Genomic DNA, 19,660 nt, shown 5'->3' on the forward strand with positions numbered 1-19,660 from the left:
TTGGATGACATATACTACTTTGATTGTGAAATAGCATGTGATTGCATGATAAACTGTTTTCTACTTTAGCTTATCCTTTGTATGTTGTTTTTCTACTTTTGCGATGATCATCAATTTATTTATGGGAACAGATGCGAGAGGTACTCGAGGTCAACAGGAAAGAGATGATTCCGCTGCATAGTCTACCTGGACTGGACTTCATGTTTATTTTTTGGGCTTTTCTTTAGTGTTATGGCCCCTGTACTAGTCTGTCCTTTAAATTTCTATCTGATACTATTAAACTTTATATCTTGTTTCTTTTTGGCATCGTGGGTGCCTTGGTTGTTGTAAGGAGGCGTGTTTAAATCCAAGACTGTGCTTTTGTATTATTCTGTATAACGTTACCTTTAATTATGACTATAAATTAAATGAGGTGTTACAATAAACAACCTACTAGTTTTAATAGTACAAAAACTTTAATGCTCAATAATACTTTTTCTTATCTAAAGATAAATTTTTATTCGAGCAATTCCCAACAATTAATTTATATACTCTTCATGTAGATAAGAAGATAATGTTAAGACACAAACGACTAGATTTTTATGATAACACATAATAACAAATTTTAATTCTATTGAGTTTGTTAAGTATGAGTCAGATTAATTCTCTTTAGTCAATGACAAGACAAAAATGTACTCTTTTTTCAAAATTCTTTCGTATCACTTTAAAACTTGTTTTACAAAGTTTTTATTTTTTGTTTAAATGATAAAACTGGTGGGAATAGTCCAAGTGTGAGTCAAAGCCTCACATTGGATAGAAAAGACAAAGTTAAACACTATATAAAAATAAAGACCCATAACAACATTGACCATGACTATAACCCATATAAATATAACCTTCAATTTTAAATATATTTTGTTAAAAATAAAATTTAAACTTCATTCTTATATCAACTTCATAAAATTTAAATAGTAAAATAAGTAGTTTATTGGATAAAGTTAGGAACATAAGTGGTTTGGAAAATGTGTTTATAAGAACAAATAGAAATTTAGGTAAGAAAAAAAATAGAATGTATGATTATTAAAATCAAAAGAGTTTTTATTTTTTTAACATTCTCATTAATTAATTTTGTTATTATAATAAACTTTAAGATTTGTCATTTTTTCATTAACTTCATCATGTTACAAAGAAAAAAGCAACTAGTTTTACATTGTTGTATATTGTCCAATTCGTAAATTCCTTAACTTATTCAATAAACATGTCTTAAAAATGTATAATTTCAATAGAGTTTGTTTAATCACAATAAAAGTTACATGAGGAACACTTTTCTTCTATAAATTGTTGAATGAGTTATTAAATGAAAAACGCAGTGTGGATAAAATTGAAAAACACATCTATTAATGAAAAACACATGTAAGATGGGATGCCTCAAAGTACAATTGCATCAATGCCATTTCAGAGTAAAAGGGCAAAGCTTCTTCAAATGGTAACTGTTGATGAACCAATAAGAAGGCGCCACGTATCGACACACCATGCGGTGAACCCCACCAGAACGCACCCGCATCTCTCTCTTCTCCCTCTACTTCCTCCCGATTCAAAGATCTGCAACTCTCCCTCCCTCTTTCTCCCTCTCTCTCGCATGAATTTTTTCTCTGTGTTGCCATGACGGAACCAACGGAGCCATGCACGTCTTCTTCGTTGGCGAGGGACTCTACCACCGTGATTCACCCAAGGCGGGAGCCCTTTGAGCACGGCCTCTTGCCAATCCCACGCCTCATTTTCTCCGACCCCGCGCAAACCCTAATTCCGTTGAAGAAGAAGCTTCTAGAGTTATCCTCCAACCATCGAGTCGGCTCGGCGGCCATCTCTGAGGCATTGCAGATCTCCATTGAGCACGCCAGACTCGTCATCGATACGCTCGCCTCGATTCTGCCATCCGACTCCGAACCTCTTGTCGCCGCAAAGCTCGGCGAAGCCGATTCCGTCGGCGTCGACGTGCATGATCTGGTACTGTTTCTCTACATTCAATCCTACAAGAGGCTCCTCCCGCGGACGCACAAGGACTCCGCTGCCGTCGTCGATGTCTGGCCTTCCACTTCCGCCTTCGATGGCTACTTGTCCGCCCTCTCGCCGCTTCAGGTGAATTCTACGTTTTCCTTCGATTCTTCCATTTTTTGTGAGGTAATTCGATTTGTTATTAAGCGCTATTAGCTACAACGGTGCTGTTCCGGACCAATGCATTGCTTAGTTACTGTAATGTAGGATTAATTTTATGGTGGTGACTCTCACATTTGAAGCCTTGGATTAGTTTTTGTAGCAGATGTTCGTTGCTGTTTCGTTCTTTATGTTTAGTTTCTCTTTGATTACTGTATTAAACTGCTGATAATTTTGTTTTGATTTATTCTGTCGTTGATTTGGTACAAACTGTGTTGATTCTGATGTCAAGTGGTATGCAGCTTGTTCGCAGCAACAGTAGGCGGTTTATGCCATCGCAGAGTGATGAAGAGGCGCATCAGTTGTCATATCTGCAAAAACACTTGTCTAACATTCTGTCTCTTCTAGCAGAGCCTGTGGATGGAGAAGGCGAAGAATCTATGGTTTGTTAATTTGCTGTGTTATTGGTTGTTGCTGATTTTGAATGCTATTCTTTATTTCTGATTTTCTCAATTTAAAATACTTGGTTTATAACTGCATTGTGTGTTTATTCTTCTTAGTTTTGTTTTTATTTTATTTTCATCTGTGAGATATATTCTTGTAATTCAAATAGTGCTTTTGGCGATTTTCCTTGCAATCCAAGAAAAGAGATCTTCTTGAATGCCATGGAAAATAGTTTTGCATCACTTGTTGTATGCTTGTTCTTGTGATCAACTGTTGCTTAGCTCCTGTAGAATGATACTGTTTATTTATTACTTAATCATATTACTACATTGTTTTCTCGTTGCTATTAATTTTGTGTGAACCCTGAACTTGATATTTTGAGCATATACTCTGAAGACATCGGCTATTAAGAATTTTGTAGTAGATAGGTACCCTCCCTCCTGTGTCACCATCCTGTATGATTGCAACTAGTTATTCTGTTTTTGTGATATATTGTGAGCATTGCAATATCCTCATGGGGAGCAGAAAAACCAATTTTCTGTAGCTTGTCTCACTCTTCTTTGATTTATTAGGCCGTGCAGGGTTTCATGTAAGATAAGAATATTGTGCAAGTGCCTCTGTGTTGGTTGAAATTCTTGCTTTTGTTATCCGGGGTTGTGATCTTCCAATTGAGTGATCTTCTAGAGTTGCCCGGGGTTGTGATCTTCTAATTGAGTTTTGGTCCACTGAGTTAGGGATGTGCTGACTGACAAATTGTACTAATAATGAGTGAAATTGAATTGGTCTATTCATATACATGTCATGCATCGTGCAGTATAGAGTTAGCATGATTGCTCAATCTCTACAGACAAAAAAGCAACAGTTTTTATTTATTTATTTGTTTTGAGGTGAGGGATAAAAACAGGCAATTTGGTTGCTGGCCATTTCTTTGTTCTTATTTGTTAACGGCACAACTTATAGTTTAATTTGATTAGGATGCCAGCATGTTCTCCTTCTTTTTAATGCAAAGCCAACATCTCTTGATTTTAATGCCAGTCCCCTCACTTCTGTGCGCTTCTTATTGTATATGCACGTGGCAAAGTATATAACCTTGTTGTTTGGCTGTCAATGTCATTAGTGATTAGTAATCATAACAATTAAAGGATATGCTAGATTTAGAGTGACATCAACATGCAATTTCTTTTACTGAGCCATTGATTATCACATGGTTAAATGGTACCACCTTTTAATTGGGGCATGATAGTTTTAGGAAGTGGTGCATTTCTAAGTTTTCCCCTCCCAAGTAAAATTGACTCTGTAGCCTAAGATCATACAGTTTGTTACTGGATGGAAAGGTATAGGAATTTTCAAACTTTTTTTAACTTGTCTTTGATTAAATGTTTCATTACAGCAATTTAATTTTTATTGAATCAAATTTATGTTTTTTTAGTTTATTATCTTAACATTGTTTTGCTTAATTGATAGGTTTTAACCATGGATAGTTTTGAGCACCTTGGGTTTCTAATTCAGTTTGGTGACAAGGGATCTGAAGGAAATTCTTTCAGTCAATTTTCTCCCTTTTTTGCAAATTCAGATCCTGACATGCCTGCTGTTCCTGTTCCTGCTGCTCAAGTTCATGATTGGCTTCTACAAAATATTGCTGCTGCTTTGGAATATATTTCTGAACGGACTTCTTCTAAGGAAAATGGGCCAGTTTCTCCTTCTGATCACGATGTTGCTATGACTGATGCATCCAGTCCCTCAGTTAATAAGGTCTCAACCAGTACTAGAGGTGCAAGTTTCATTGAAGGGATTTCCAAATCGTCATATATGAAGCATGCACCCGACGTTAAAGGTTCTACTGTTAAGGTTTGTTTCTAATACATATATTCATATATTTATCTGTTTTTCAAGTATAACGTTACTCACATTTGGGATTATTTTGATATATCATTGAGGCTACTGATCCTAAATAGCTACTTAACCCTTCATATTATGTTTTCATATAGGGATGCTGATAAGTGTAGTAGGCAAGATGAAGAGAATATTCTGTAGAAGAAATTTAAGATGAAATTACTAAATGATGAAGAGAATATTTTAGGGAGAAACTCTGAACGAAATGACCTCATTTAGTTGGTTTTTATGCTTAATACACACAAGAGCTTGCACACCCTCACAAACCCACTCTTAATTGTCTAAGTGGGCTATTTTCTAGGCTAAAGTGTAAAACATGTGCAACTTCCTTGATACACGAGTAAAACAACTGGTGTACTTGAATATGCAATTTCCTGAGCACATGAATCTACTATTTCTTAAGTATGGTAAGTAAGTATTGTTTGTTCCAGCATACTCTAGATGGACATTTGCTTCTAAATAGCTATGTAGCTCATAGTTTTCAACTTGATGTAATAAAAAATGACTAAAATTTGTCTTTTGGTATTGGTCACATGCAATTTTCTGAAAGTTTGCAATTTGAAACTGCCAGGGTTTGTCTGTTTATGTCTGAACAAGCTATCTGCTTATAGATTTAGGTTCACGATTTGAATATTATTCTAAATGCTTGATGCATTATGTTAGGCATGAGCTCCAGCTTGAGAATTAGGTTTGGAGGGTATATACTAGGTGGAGGAAACACTGGAGTTTGTGGGCTGCTCAGGTTAGTTAAACAGACAGTTAGGGTTCATGTATTTAAATAGGGAGATGGGTGCAGCTGTGAAGGCAGTGGAAGTTTATTTTGTAGTAACTAAAACTTTCTGTTTTAAGAGCGAACGAACCCTTTAAGGTGGCACTACAGACTCCTTGTTCATGTTTGTAGAATTAACAAAATTCTTTCATTATTTCTCCTTTCTACCTTTTCCCTGTTCTGCCTATTCTATTTTGAACCAGAGCTAATCTTAATCCTATCATATTTCCACTCTCTGTATGCATGAAAGATTTGTTTGTACTTTGTACTTTGTATTATTATTATTATTATTATTATTATCATTATTATATATTATTGCATTGGTTTTTAAATTGTAGAAAGTGTGAAATGCATGTATTACCAATGTCTGCATTTGATGGTATGCTTAGTGAGTTTTGTGTCACACAAGCCTCATCAAATAAAACTAAATTTTCCCCCTTAACTAATGTTGTATAGAGGTCAACTTAGGTATCGATCCAAGGAAAACATTTCAATTGAGTTCATTGAGTAATTTCTTTCTCAACAAAACAAGAATTGGGGAATGGAAACAATGAAAAGTAAATGAACAATAGAAAGCAAAGCGTAATCTAAAAACTAAAAGTAATATGCAAGAAACTGAGTAAAGGAAACACAAAGACATAGGTGCACTAATAGAAATTGTCCAGAAACATAAACATGTGACGACAAAGCAAAAATATAAAATAAAATGCAAGTACAAATTAACAGTGCAGTAACGTGAATGAAAATGCAAAACAAGGAACGTAAATGTGTAAGACTGAAATGAAATGAAACAAATGCAAAGATACATTCTAATCCGTAGAAATAGCTGGAAATGAAATTCTGATTGGTAGAAAATGCTTAGAAATTAATACCAATTGGTAGAAGTGCAAGAAATTATAAAAGCAAAGCCAGAACAGCAAGAACAGTAAATGAAATGGAAGTAAAGCAGAATTAGGAATTGAGAGCTAGTGCAGAGACGCATGGAAATGCATAGAGATTAAAGGAATGATAAGAATCAACAATACTCCATTGCAAAGAAAATTTGAAAGTGAGTATCCATGGAACTCCATTGATTACAGAACACCAAACCCCAAAAGCAGAGAAAAACGTGAAAAAAAAACCCAGTGAAGTATGTTCTGCCTCCCTCCCTATGGCTGCTGTCTCACGTTCCAAAAGCACCAAATTAACCTAATTTCTTTCTTTTTGGGCTATTCCATGTTCAGCCCACAATACAAGTTTGCGAGAAAGAACAATACACCCTAGGATACAAAAATTACCCCTACATACAAGAAAAGCTAAAACAACGCTGGCAACCAATCCTTGCAAATGTCCACGATTTTCCAAATTAAACTGTATCTAGCTCAAAACTCCAAAAAATATGTTATTGCACTCAAATTAAAGCTCTTTGAGTCTAAAATCCAACACACAAAGAATAAATTCAATTAGACACTAGTAAAGAAAGTTATGAGAAAAATAACTAGCAAAGGTCAGAGCTGAAAATCCTGCGTTTTTGGCTGCGTTGGGCGCCGCGGTATGTGCGCTGGCGCCACTCAATGGTGCCAACATAGAGAGCATGGTTTTAAAATGTGCAGGGCACGAATAAAATGGTGCCAAGTGGTGCTGTAGCTCTTAAACTTTCTAAAAGTTGAAAAACCAAGCTAATAGTGAAAGATAAAACATAAAGATCCTAATGGGGTGTAATAAGCCTTAGTATGAGAATATAGAAATTTAGTTATCAGCTAGTGTTATCAATTTGTGGATTTTGGAAAATGGAGGAAAGCCAATAATCTGTTTTGTCATGTTGCAAATAGCATCATAGGCTAATAGCAGAAGTCACTCAATGTTTGAAATATCTTGTATGATATCAATGATGTATTTGAAAAAAGTTATGTTGTTCACAAATGAAAGTAAGGTGCATAAAAATTGGCATAATATTAACTCTAAGGAGGTGTTTGTTTCATGAAATCTTTTTGCATTCTCAGGAATATGAAAGTTAGGGTGTTTATTCCTATTTTTGTTAGTAGGTTATCAAAATATGAAAGTGTCATTTACATTTCCATGTTGTTACCTTCTAAATGGAAGAGACCTGATGGGGATCGAGTAGTAAGCATTGGGCCGGAAGAAAGGATTGTCCAAGAAGCAGCCACAAAGCCCAAAGAGTGGATTGTTTACAAAAGAAAAGGAAAAAAATGAGCTGGCAAAAGGAATTAGTTATAGAGAGAGAATAGAATCCCTTTTATTAAGGAGGTACGAGAGTAGAGGGGGAGAGAGGAACGTGTTATGGTTGGACCGAGTAGTTGTTACGCTACTCTGTAAGGAGCAGTGCTCTGGGGTATTAGAAAGACGTATCCTTTCTAGTACATCTTCTTTTTTGCCGATTTCAGCGATAAATAATACTATTACCGTATCCATTCCACCTTTACCTAGTTTTTTTCTATCTTTATATTATTTGTTTGTGGCGGTCTGCATCAGTGGTCCGACCTGCCCTGTGGATGCCCCCGAGGAAGAAGACCGGCAAGAAACAGACCGTAGACGACAGCGATTCAACGTCGGAGCCACCGGAAACGGGAATAGCCATGGATTCACGTTTAGATATGTTGGAAAAAGAAATGACCAACCTGAAATATTCCATGGATGCTATGCGTCTTCAGGCGCTCGAGAATCACAAGGCAATGGAGACTTTACGGGCAGAGAACGCTGACAATCAGTCAAGGTTGTTGGAAATCCTTTCCAAAAATGTGGGTGGGTCATGGCGAACTGACAACGAGAATTCGGGGAACCTTATCCCGAAGATGGACAAAACCCCAGACGGTGGAACCAAATCATCGACGCACACAATGGGTAGCGGGGGTCGAGGCCCAAAGAAGTTACAGGGTGCTTCACTGGATGAATTTCGACAATCTGTCAAGAAAGTGGAACTTCCCATGTTCATGGGAGAGGATCCTGCGGGGTGGATAACTAGAGCGGAAGTTTACTTTCAAGTGCAAGAGACTACCGATGAAGTTCGCATCCATTTGGCGCAACTATGTATGGAGGGAGGAACCATCCACTTCTTTAATTCATGATAAATGAGGAAGAAGATTTATCGTGGGATCAATTCAAACAAGCCTTGTTGGATAGATATGGCGGATTAGGTGAAGGGAATGCTTATGACCAGCTCACGGCATTACGACAAACAAATGACGTTGAACAATATATTCAGGATTTTGAATTCTTGACAGCTCAAATACCCAAAATTCCTGAACAACAATATTTTGCCTATTTTCTGCATGGATTAAAGGAAGACATAAGGAGGAAGGTACGCAGTTTACATGCTTTGGGCACGTTGTCGAGGGCTCGTCTCATGAATGTAACGAGGGCGGTGGAAGCAGAATTGCAGGGAAAGGACAATGTAAACCCTACACATGGGAGAATTGCCTCACGTGGTGGGTCCCACGCCACTATGAGGTCTAATTTCACATTTCCTAACAAACCTTCACACACCAGTGATAGAGGTGTCAAGCATTATGGGTCCGTTGGAGATATAAGTGGACATGGGCCCAACTCAAAAAACGAAACGTTTGACCGACCCAAGAATGGCCCACGTGATAGAGGGGTCGAGCATTTATTCTATGGGGACTTGTTAGAACGAAGACAAAAAAGCTTGTGTTTTAAGTGCGGCGGTGTGTACAGTCCACAACATATTTGCCCTGACAAACATCTAAAGATTATGTTAGCAGATGAGTTGGACGATAGTGAGGATGACCCAGAGTTGCAGAAGGGCAAAGATGCTGCCGCAGACCCGTACGATGGTGAATGCAGTACCCTCAGTTTACAATGCCTTTCGCAGCGGCAGGGGGAACAACCACAAACCATGAAACTCGAGGGAAGGATTCACGGGATTCGAGTCTGCGTTTTGGTGGATAGCGGCGCAACACACAACTTTATCTCAAGAAAATTAGTGGAGTCAATGGGGTGGAAGAAGGAGCCCACGCCTAGCATGCGCATTTTGATGGGCGACGGCCATCGTGCTGACACAAGTGGCATATGTCGTAATCTCCCGATGGAGTTGGGTAGGTTGCAGTGTGTCTTGGATGCTTTTTCATTTGATCTACAAGACATTGATATGGTGTTGGGGATTGCGTGGTTGACTTCTCTAGGAGAAATGGTGGTGGATTGGAAGCTACAGACCATGAAAATAAATGTTCAAGGTACTGTAGTACTTCTACGCGGAATTGGGGAACATTGGACATCTCAAACAACACTGCATGGCTTGGTTGGTAGCAATTCAAGGCAGGTGGATGGGCTTATGATGCGCCTTGATATTCGTCGCCCAAAGGAAGAAGAAGATCGATTAAGCCATCTTAATGATCAACAACGAGAAGAAATCGATGCCATTTTGGATATATTTGCGCAAGTGTTCCAAGAGAAAAAGGGGCTTCCACCCATACGCGCCAAGTCACATTGTATAAACTTGTTTCAAGGACAGGGTCCAGTGAATGTTCGTCCTTATCGTTATGCACACTACCAGAAGGATGCGATAGAAAGGCAGGTCAAGGATTTATTGGATAATGGAGTTATAAGGCATAGCAATAGTGCTTTTTCCAGCCCGGTCATTCTTGTTCGCAAGAAGGATCAATCTTGGCGCATGTGTGTTGATTATAGGGCACTGAATAAAGCAACTATACCTGATAAATTCCCAATTCTAGTGATAGAAGAATTATTGGATGAGCTCCATGGGGCCAAATTTTTTACGAAATTAGACTTGAAATCGGGGTACCATCAAGTGCGGATGCGAGAAGAGGATATCCACAAGACCGCTTTTCGGACCCATGAAGGACATTATGAGTATCTTGTAATGCCTTTTGGCCTAATGAATGCCCCATCGACATTTCAGGCTTTGATGAATGAGGTGTTCCGGGGGAAGCTTAGACGATATGTGTTGGTCTTTTTTGACGATATTTTAGTCTATAGTCCAAACTGGATTGATCACTTGAAACACTTACAAGAGGTGTTGTCGGTGTTGGAGCAACATACGTTTTTTGCAAATCAGAAAAAATGTTGGTTTGCTCAAAGATGTGTGGAATACCTTGGCCATATTGTCTCTGGAGAAGGAGTGGCAGTCGATCCAGCAAAGGTGTAGGGAGTTGTTGATTGGCCGGTTCCTAAGAGTGTTAAAGGAGTTAGGGGGTTCCTTGGGCTGACTGGATATTATAGGAAATTTATTCAAGATTATGGGAAGGTGGCGAAACCTTTAACAGACCTTACAAAAAGGGATGCTTTTAAGTGGACCGCGGAGGCCCAAATAGCTTTTGAAGAACTCAAGAAGAGGGTAACCTCAGCTCCGCTATTGGCCTTGCCTAACTTTGAAGAAGAATTCGTGGTGGAGTGTGATGCATCGGGGTTGGGGATCGGAGCCATACTCATGCAAAATAAACACCCAATAGCTTTTTTCAGCAAGGCTTTGGGAACAAGAAATCTGAGCAAATCAGCTTATGAGAAAGAGTTGATGGCAATTGCTTTGGCTATAAATCATTGGTGTCCTTACTTGTTGGGCAGAAAATTTTTGGTCACTACAGATCATAAAAGTTTAAAACAATTATTGCAGCAAAAGGTCATCACAGGCAATCAACAAAATTGGATGGCTAAGTTGTTAGGATACAACTTTGACATTGTTTATAAACCGGGAAGTGAAAACAAAGGGGCGAATGCTTTATCTCGGAAGATAGACGAGGGAGAATTGCGAGTATTAACACATTTTCCAATGTGGTTGGATTGCCATATTGTCCTTTCGGAAGTCCATAATGATATTAAGCTTAAGGAAGTTATTGACCAGATCAATAGGGGAGAAAGAGAGGCGGCGGGATTTGAGTATAGACAAGGGGCTCTTTTCTACAAGGGCAGATTGGTGCTTTCCGAAAATTCTGCTTGGATCCCAAAGTTGTTGGAAGAATACCATTCAACCCCTCAAGGCGGACATTCGGGGTATTATAGAACATATCGAAGGATGGCAGCTAATTTGTACTGGAGAGGCATGAAAAAAAGAGTTCAAGAGTATGTGCGCTCTTGTGATACGTGCCAGAGGCAGAAGTATCTTGCGACGTCCCCGGGAGGGCTCTTGCAGCCACTACCCATTCCAGCGCGAGTATGGGATGATATTTCGATGGAATTCATCACGGGGCTGCCAAAATTTAAAGGGTATGAAGCTATATTTGTCATAGTGGACAGACTTTCTAAATATGCTCATTTTCTTCCGTTAAAACACCCTTATACTGCAAAAACTTTGGCTGAGGTGTTTGTGAAAGAAATAGTGAGGTTACACGATGTTCCTATCTCAATTGTGAGCGACAGAGATCCCATTTTTATGAGTCAATTCTGGAAAGAGTTTTTCAGGTTGCAGGGCACGACTCCAAACATGGGAACAACTTATCACCCACAATCGGATGGTCAAACGGAAGTCATCAATCGCTGCCTCGAGACATACCTGCGTTGTTTTGTGACTGATCAACCTAAAGAATGGTGTCATTGGCTACCTTGGGCGGAATATTGGTACAATACTACCTTCCATGAGTCCACACAAACCACTCCTTTTGAAGTGGTGTATGGCAGGAAGCCCCCATCGTTAATACGGGGATCTCAAGGGGAAATACGAGTGGAAGTTGTTCAACGGGAGAATTTAGACAGAGATGAGGCTTTGAAACAGCTCAAACACCATTTACAGAGGGCCCAGGAGCGTATGAAAAATCAGGTTGACCTTAAAAGGAAAGAACGCAATTTCGACATAGGAGATTGGGTGTTTTTGAAATTGAGACCTCAGAGACAACAATCTGTCCTATCCAGAATTAATGCCAAATTGTCTGCAAGGTATTATGGGCCTTTTGAAATCATTGGTCGTGTGGGAACTGTAGCTTACCGCTTGAAGTTACCGGAGACAGCTAGAATTCACCCTGTGTTTCATGTGTCTTTGCTAAAAAAGGCGATAGGAAACTACCAAGTGCAGTCTGAATTACCTACAGGCTTGGGAGGGGATTGTGTTGACACATGGGTTCCAATCACAGTGTTGGCTTCGCGAGTAGTGGTTAAAAAGGGTGAACAAGTAAAACAGTGGTTGATACAGTGGGCTGCAAAACCAATTGAAGAAGCCACTTGGGAAGATGTTGTGGTCATACGTAGCCAATTTCCTCATTTGAATCTTGAGGACAAGATTATTATTAATGGAGGGGGCAATGATGGGGATCGAGTAGTAAGCATTGGGCCGGAAGAAAGGATTGTCCAAGAAGCAGCCACAAAGCCCAAAGAGTGGATTGTTTACAAAAGAAAAGGAAAAAAATGAGCTGGCAAAAGGAATTAGTTATAGAGAGAGAATAGAATCCCTTTTATTAAGGAGGTACAAGAGTAGAGGGGGAGAGAGGAACGTGTTATGGTTGGACCGAGTAGTTGTTACGCTACTCTGTAAGGAGCAGTGCTCTGGGGTATTAGAAAGACGTATCCTTTCTAGTACATCTTCTTTTTTGCCGATTTCAGCGATAAATAATACTATTACCGTATCCATTCCACCTTTACCTAGTTTTTTTCTATCTTTATATTATTTGTTTGTGGCGGTCTGGATCAAGACCACATTGACTCTTTTAACAAAAATGAGAACTAAATTGAGACGAAAAAAATTGAGACTGCATTCAATATTTTCGACAAAAATTGGGACCAAAAGGGCTATTAAACCTGCTTATTAATAGAATGCTTATTAATAGAATATTGTCCTCTTCTCTCAACAATAGGGATCTTTTGCAGTTGGTGTTGTTAGTTAGTTTATGTAGGCTCTTTCTTTTGACCATTGGAATACTGTTATCCCTATCTTAAGATACCTCAAAAGAGGTCCAAGACAAGGTATGCTATATGAAGATAAAGGAAATACCCAAATCTATGAGTATTGTGGTGATGATTGGGCAGGCTCCCCTACTAACAAATGCTCTAGTACAAGATATTGTGTTTTCCTTATAGGAAATATTATTTCTTGGAAAAGTAGTTGTCCCATCAACAACTGAATCCAAATATAGGACAATGACGTCTCTTACCTGTGAACTTTTATGGGTGAAACAACTTCTTCAAGAACGTAACTTTTGTGAGATTCAACAAATGCAAATGTATTGTTGTAACGAGGTTGCTCTTCATGGTGCTTCCAATATAGTGTTCCATGGGAGGACTAAACACAAAAATTAATTGTCACTTTGTTGGTGAAAAGTTGTCTAAGGATTCAATGATCCATAGACAAGTTTGTACTGAGTTCGTCAAATTCAATGATGAACTTGTAGATATGTTAACAAAATCCTTTAGGGGACCCTTAACTAAATTTATTTTTTCCAAGCTTGGTATTTACAATTTGTATGCTCCAACTGTAGGGAGAGGGTTAGAATAGGTATTAAATATAGGTAGAAAGTAGTTGTATTTGAAATTTGCTATATGCTGTACCTAGTACCTGAGGATCTAGGTTGATCTTTGCTCTCTCCTATACTCATTGTATCAAAACTCTATCAATATAAATATGAAAACATATGAGAGGAGTGTTTAAGCTTTCTCTAACTCTCTCAATATTAGTCTCTTTTATTTCTCAACTCTGGTATTGCAATTATATAACCTAAAACAAGTTCCCCCCTAAATTTCATTTGGCTGGGTACTCGCCAAAGATGACAAGAGGATGCTTGCTTTAACCACAACAATGATAGAGGTTGTAATAGAAGATGGATTCAAAATTGTGGATGGGAGAGATACTGCTATGCATTGAGCTATATCACCACTATAGCTGCTATTTAACAACTCTGATTGATATTGGTTGTTATAGTCATATTTGAAAAGAGGGTTTGGTTTTTCATGTTGATTTAGTTTTTGAGCATCTCTACCAAACTTTTCAAAAATTTAGTTCCTTAAAAAAGATATGCCACCATCTTATGGTATGGTATTGTTTGAGTGAATATATGTTTTTACTGCTTGAATCACCATCTTTTGCATCTTACTTCATGTGTGTTCGTAAATTGAGAGGTCAGTTTAGATTGCTGTTTATAACTATATATGTAGTATGCTAATAGAAATTCTGTTTGATCATTCAGGTTCTAAATTGCCACGAGTCTGCCATATACATCTTAGCTCCTTTGAGATATGCTACTGTCTATGGGTGTTCAGATGCAACAATAGTTCTGGGAGCAGTAGGCAAGGTAATACTTAGTAACTTTGTGTCCTGCTTGTGAAAGGAGCATAATGATTCTGTAAGGAATGAACAATTATGAAATTTGTTTTTGTACCAAAATGCATTGTTGTTAAACGGTGGGCATGATGTCGGAATGGCAGTATGTAGGGGTGGAGAATTGATATCTCCCATGCGAAGGCTATGGCATGACCATTTTGTTATGGCAGGCCATGATGCCTGCAATGTCCGTGGTGCCAAATGTGCTTTCTGACAAATGAGAAACCTTCGCCCAGAAATGGGTGGGACTGACCCAAAGATTTTCATGTTATAACCCATCACCAAAAGTTGTTTGAAACCCTAAAGCAGTAAAATACTTGTTTAGCCATCCAGCAGTGTGTCTGGTCACTCCTTTTGAGTCTCTTCTTCCATGTATATTTTATGAAGGCATTGACATCATCTCCTCCTGGCAGCAACCCATATTCTGGCTGCCAATTCGTCTCTCTCTCCATTATTGGTTTATTTCTTTGTTTCTTTCCCTTTTCTTTTCCATTTTCTGGCCAGCTTCTCCAGCGACCCACCTCTTTCTGTTTCAATTGATTCTGTCTCCGTTTTTTTAGTTCTGTTACTCTGCTTTTTTCTTTGGCCCTAGTGCTCCACCTCACTGCATTCTTCCCCCTTGTAGTCTACTTCTCTTATGCTCATTTATTTTTATTTTTGGTTGTTACATGAACTTGATTTCTTTTACTTTTGAGTGAACTATTGAATCTGTGACATTGTCTTCAAAGTTTATCAAATATGCTATTTTTAGTCTATTGTTTTTTTATCATAAGTTTTTTCTTCTTTCTAGTTCGAGTCTGCAGTTTATGTTATTATGTCTTTTGTGCATGTTATAGCCCCATACCTCTGCCATAGGCCGCAATGCCATCTGCCATACTTTTATGGTGGATTTGTGGTATCTATGAGTATGAGTTATTTCCCTTCAGTTTCTTCAGAATCTTATTTGTAACATATGCACAAGCTAATGTTACCTGTGGAGGAGCTGGTTTCATTTTCTCTTATTTTTCTCCCCTGGAAGTATTTATGGAGAATTGGAACGGGCCATAATTGTCATCATTTAATATAACACCTTTCAATAAGGTACTTTTAGGTGTCAATTTTTTATTTATTTTTTATTTATACTGATTTATCCTTTTGGATTCACTTTACTGCATTCTACTACTTTCAAAGATACAATTGAACTATTTACTCATTATTTTGAATTCTTTTGGTACGACATGGTAATGGGAGGGGAGGCGTTTTACTGATTTTCTGCCTACTAGTAGAATAGCTGACGCTTAATTTGCAGAAAAGAAGTTGATCTCTCTGGGTTCGTACTTTTGTTTGCCAGGCTGTCAGAGTAGAACATTGTGAAAGAGTTCATGTAATCGTAGCAGCAAAACACATTTGTATTGCTAATTGTCGGGAATGTGTTTTCTTTTTGGGAGTGAACCAGCAACCTCTTATTGTTGGTGATAACCATAAACTGCAGGTGAGCTTCTTCATTTACCGTTGCATTTTTAGTGAAGTTGGTACTCTGGCCTTCCAGGTTGGCTTCTGCATGAAAATGAGCCAATAGATTTTGGAACTATGTTAAAGCATCATGAAATGTTTGTACTGAAGAATTAAAAAGATTGAATTGTGATGTTCTTTGTGGCTTAATTGGTATAATTTTGCAGAATATAGGTTGGTACCTACAGAACATGGTGCTCTTCGTTGAGGTGTAGTGTTGGACATGTCTCTGACAGTGTAGCTATACAACACATATTAGGCACTCCTCACTAGCTGCCTACTTATTTCTTTTGAAACTTAGCTCAGATACTTGTTCCATGCCAACACCTCAATACACTTGGAGACTAAGTTCAACACTTCAGGGAAAGTATGAAAAATGTTCAATATTTTAAACAACTTCACGAGTCAGTTGAAAATATTTAAAATATTAAAAAATAATGCATCTCATTTTTTTTTGGAAGGTCATTATTTGATTATAATAAAAAGAAACGTAAAACTTTACAAGTTCTTTTGAGGTGAGTACACTTGTGTTGACTGTGACTCAATAAATATCTTATAGGAAGAAAGAGAATGAAAATGAATATACTAAGCTTAATTATTAATTTAAATAATTTGTTTTATACTTTTGCTCCTCACATTTAATTTCATCTGAGTCTCTTTCTCTCTCTTTACACATACAAGCAGAGAGATAGAGAGAAATTGTAACGGAAAGCTCTTAGATTATTTTTGTACCACTGTAGTTTGCTCTTAGGGGAGTGATAAGGTAACTTAGTGGTTAGATGGAAAGGAAGGGAGGGAAAGGTCGTGGGTTCGATCCTCTGCTAACAATTTGGAGAAATAAGGTTGGTTTGATGGGTTTAGAAGTGCGGATGAGAAAGGTTGTGGGTTCAATTTCTCCACTGATAAAAAAACTAACAATTAACATTTGCCGATAAAGAAAAATGTAGTTTACCCTTTACAGGGTTAGTGTCAAGCGGCAATATCTTTGTATTTTTAATCATTGGGATGTCATTTAGCCTTATTTGTTACTACATTTTTTTCCTCAAATGTGCAGAAAGGAGTTAATGAAATCACTGCAAAATATTGGGCTACTATTTATAAAATTACTATCAGCCTAGTGCTTTTGAATCGTGACACTGACACATGAGTGGATAAAATAGTTTCTCTAGCTATTAGTAAGTGACTGATACACGAGTGGATGAAATAATTAGACTGTAAATAGGTTTACTTTGAGCTTGTTTATGGGTCGTAATTTGTTGCTGTACTGGTATTATTTGCAATTTTTAATTCTAATGTGTTGATTATTAATTTTTAAAACGCAGTACATTCATAGTTATAAAGAGTAGTTGAGAAAGAAACAAAAAGGTTAACCCAATCGCCATAAGAAAGCTTTAAATGATGAAATGGATAAATCCTTAAAAGTCATCCTGTATCAGTATATTTGGTGCTTGGCAAGAACAAGCCTTTTGAGTTTGTCTTCAAAATCTATTAACAGATTACTAACTATTCTTTTATATGACTACAAATATAGTATTTGTTTAATTCGAAAAACAATATGGTCTCTAAGTAGCATCTTACTGAAGTCGTTTTCCTGACCACATTTATGCTTCTAGTGACACTACTAGCTTTTTTGTTCTTACAATGTATGCTTATTTTTCTTTATAGTTCTCCCTTTTCTCTGCCGAATTCCTTGTTTGAAATCTTCCTTATAATGTTAACAGGTTGCTCCCTATAATACTTTTTATTCCCAATTGGAGGAGCATATGGACGAAGTTGGAATTGTGCCCACAGTTAACCGATGGGATGAGCCTCTAGCATTGGGCATGGTTGATCCGCATGATTCATTGTCTCATCCAGCTGGTGTCTCTGATGTTCAAGCTGAGTCTGCTATGCGGGTGGACCCAGATCAATTCACTTATTTTGTGGTATGAATTTTTCTTTGTTACTGACTTGTATGACAAGTGGACTTTTTGGTGTAGGCAGCCTTTTAATGGATATTCATGTTTGCCATTAGATAATATATCGTCCAGGGTATTAAGTAGTGCGAGCGGCCCCTACCTGCTACAGAGGCTGCTGTAGCGTGGCCATAGCCGATCAAATAGTGGGCTTAACAACAGCCATAACAAGCACTATAGCGACAGTTTGTGTTGATTCCAATAGAATTCCTCTGATGGAAGACATTAGGGCGATTTTGGGATTTTAATATCCAAAGTTAAATCTAGAGATGTATTAATAGTGTTAGATACCCACTTCTAACAAATAGCGATAATGTTAAAAGACTTGGAGTTAGAAGATGATAATTGATAATTGATAATTTTTAGCTAGGAGACATTTATTTGAATTTGTTGGTATTTGTATATTTTGTTTGAGTTAAGACACCTGTGGCACTTTATTTTTAATTATGAATTTTATAAATTTTTAGTAATTTTTATCATTATTAATAATTCATATAGTAAATTAATTCAAAGTAGTGGCTACTCTTCTATACTCTATCCCGCTTTAATGTTTATGGAACGGGCTGGTATTTATAAACATTGATATTGTGTGTATGATAAGTAAATTTTCAGGTATGAGCAGTGTTCAAGGTGCATTTCTTTAATCTTTATTTAGTCGTGATTTTACTCTGTCCGCTTGTTGTCATGCAGATTCCCAACTGGTTTGGAGGAGAATCCACTGGGGCTACAAAAGGCAACCCATTCACGTTACCAGATGCTTATATGGCATCTCAGAATAAAAATGTATGCATATGCTGTTAATTGATTAGTATATGAACTATTGGACTTCCAATCAAGTGTTTTATTTTTAAGGATGTGAAATATGTTTCATTCTGAATGGATTTTATCTTTGCAGCAAAAAAGTTTAGAGGAGATAAGGCAGCTCTTACGAGAAGCACCTTTAGAAGAAAGTCGCAAACGAGAATTGTCATCTGCTCTCCATGTCTACTTCAGGGACTGGTTATATGGTAACTATCAGTTTTTGCCTTTTAGGCCCAATGTAAGTGGGCTTTTTCTACAAGTACTTGAAGGAGAAAATAAAATGAGCGTAGAAAGTAAGGTGAATCAAACTTCTTTAAGAAATTAAAATCAGCTTTAAGAAATTAAAAGAATCAAACTTCTAAATAGAAGTTTCAATCACAAGTCAACTGATGAACAATATATATATATATTATACAAGAAGTCTGGTACAGAGCTGGTTGTTCTAATTATTTTCTAGAGGAGGCTAAGCGGATAATAGTAATAACTTTTTTCTGTTGTTGTAGGTTCCGGAAACATTCGTCAGCTTTATTTTCTACAAGGCGATTGATCTTTGTCAGACAATGCAATGGCACAGTTAATGGTACAGGAACGAGGTTTCTGGTTTCCTTTTTGCACTTCCTCTTCTATTCCCATTGCCAATTCTATTGGCGGCATAGGTAGCTGAGTTCAGATGAGGTGAATTAGAGTGACAACTATTTATGCCGTGGCATCAGCGGTGCATAGAATCGATGAAAAATACAGTTGCTAATCTGATTGTAATATTTTTTTCTTGTTTGTGAAAATAATTTACTGTAATATTTTGTTAGCCTAATTTAATGGCGCGTTTCTGAAAATTCCAGCGGCGAACATCTAGTGTACTGTCAATCTCCCAACTTCGATTTTCGTTTACTTGAGAATTCTGTTGGGTTCTATCGCTTTAGGAATTCACTTCGTATATTAACGCTGCTGGTTTACAAGTCA

The 19,660-nt window shown here is 37.6% G+C and overlaps 1 protein-coding gene across 2 annotated transcripts; it reads left to right on the forward strand.

Moving 5' to 3' along the window:
* Positions 1–1,437: 1,437 nt before the first annotated feature.
* On the forward strand, positions 1,438–19,596 carry LOC114192097 (TBCC domain-containing protein 1-like). 2 transcript variants are annotated; one of them, XM_028081682.1, is made up of 9 exons: positions 1,438–2,118; positions 2,436–2,576; positions 4,042–4,425; positions 14,320–14,424; positions 15,784–15,924; positions 17,666–17,869; positions 18,590–18,682; positions 18,795–18,906; positions 19,204–19,596. In XM_028081682.1, exons 1-9 carry the CDS (start codon positions 1,642–1,644, stop codon positions 19,245–19,247), a joined length of 1,701 nt encoding a protein of 566 aa, XP_027937483.1. In that variant the 5' UTR covers positions 1,438–1,641; the 3' UTR covers positions 19,248–19,596. The 2 variants fall into 2 exon arrangements, with proteins under 2 accessions (XP_027937483.1, XP_027937491.1); XM_028081690.1 differs by lacking the exons at positions 17,666–17,869; positions 18,590–18,682; positions 18,795–18,906; positions 19,204–19,596 and adding an exon at positions 16,112–16,287.
* The last annotated feature ends 64 nt before the right edge of the window (positions 19,597–19,660 follow it).

The sequence above is a fragment of the Vigna unguiculata genome, chromosome 1 (assembly GCF_004118075.2).
Source record: "Vigna unguiculata cultivar IT97K-499-35 chromosome 1, ASM411807v1, whole genome shotgun sequence".
Lineage (NCBI taxonomy): Eukaryota > Viridiplantae > Streptophyta > Magnoliopsida > Fabales > Fabaceae > Vigna > Vigna unguiculata.

Bases quoted from the DNA above. Each gene is read 5' to 3' on its own strand.
- LOC114192097 (XM_028081682.1), top strand. From the start codon at position 1,642: ATGACGGAACCAACGGAGCCATGCACGTCTTCTTCGTTGGCGAGGGAC. The intron at 2,119-2,435 runs GTGAATTCTACG...AGTGGTATGCAG, and splicing joins CCGCCCTCTCGCCGCTTCAG to CTTGTTCGCAGCAACAGTAG. The intron at 17,870-18,589 runs GTATGAATTTTT...GTTGTCATGCAG, and splicing joins ATCAATTCACTTATTTTGTG to ATTCCCAACTGGTTTGGAGG.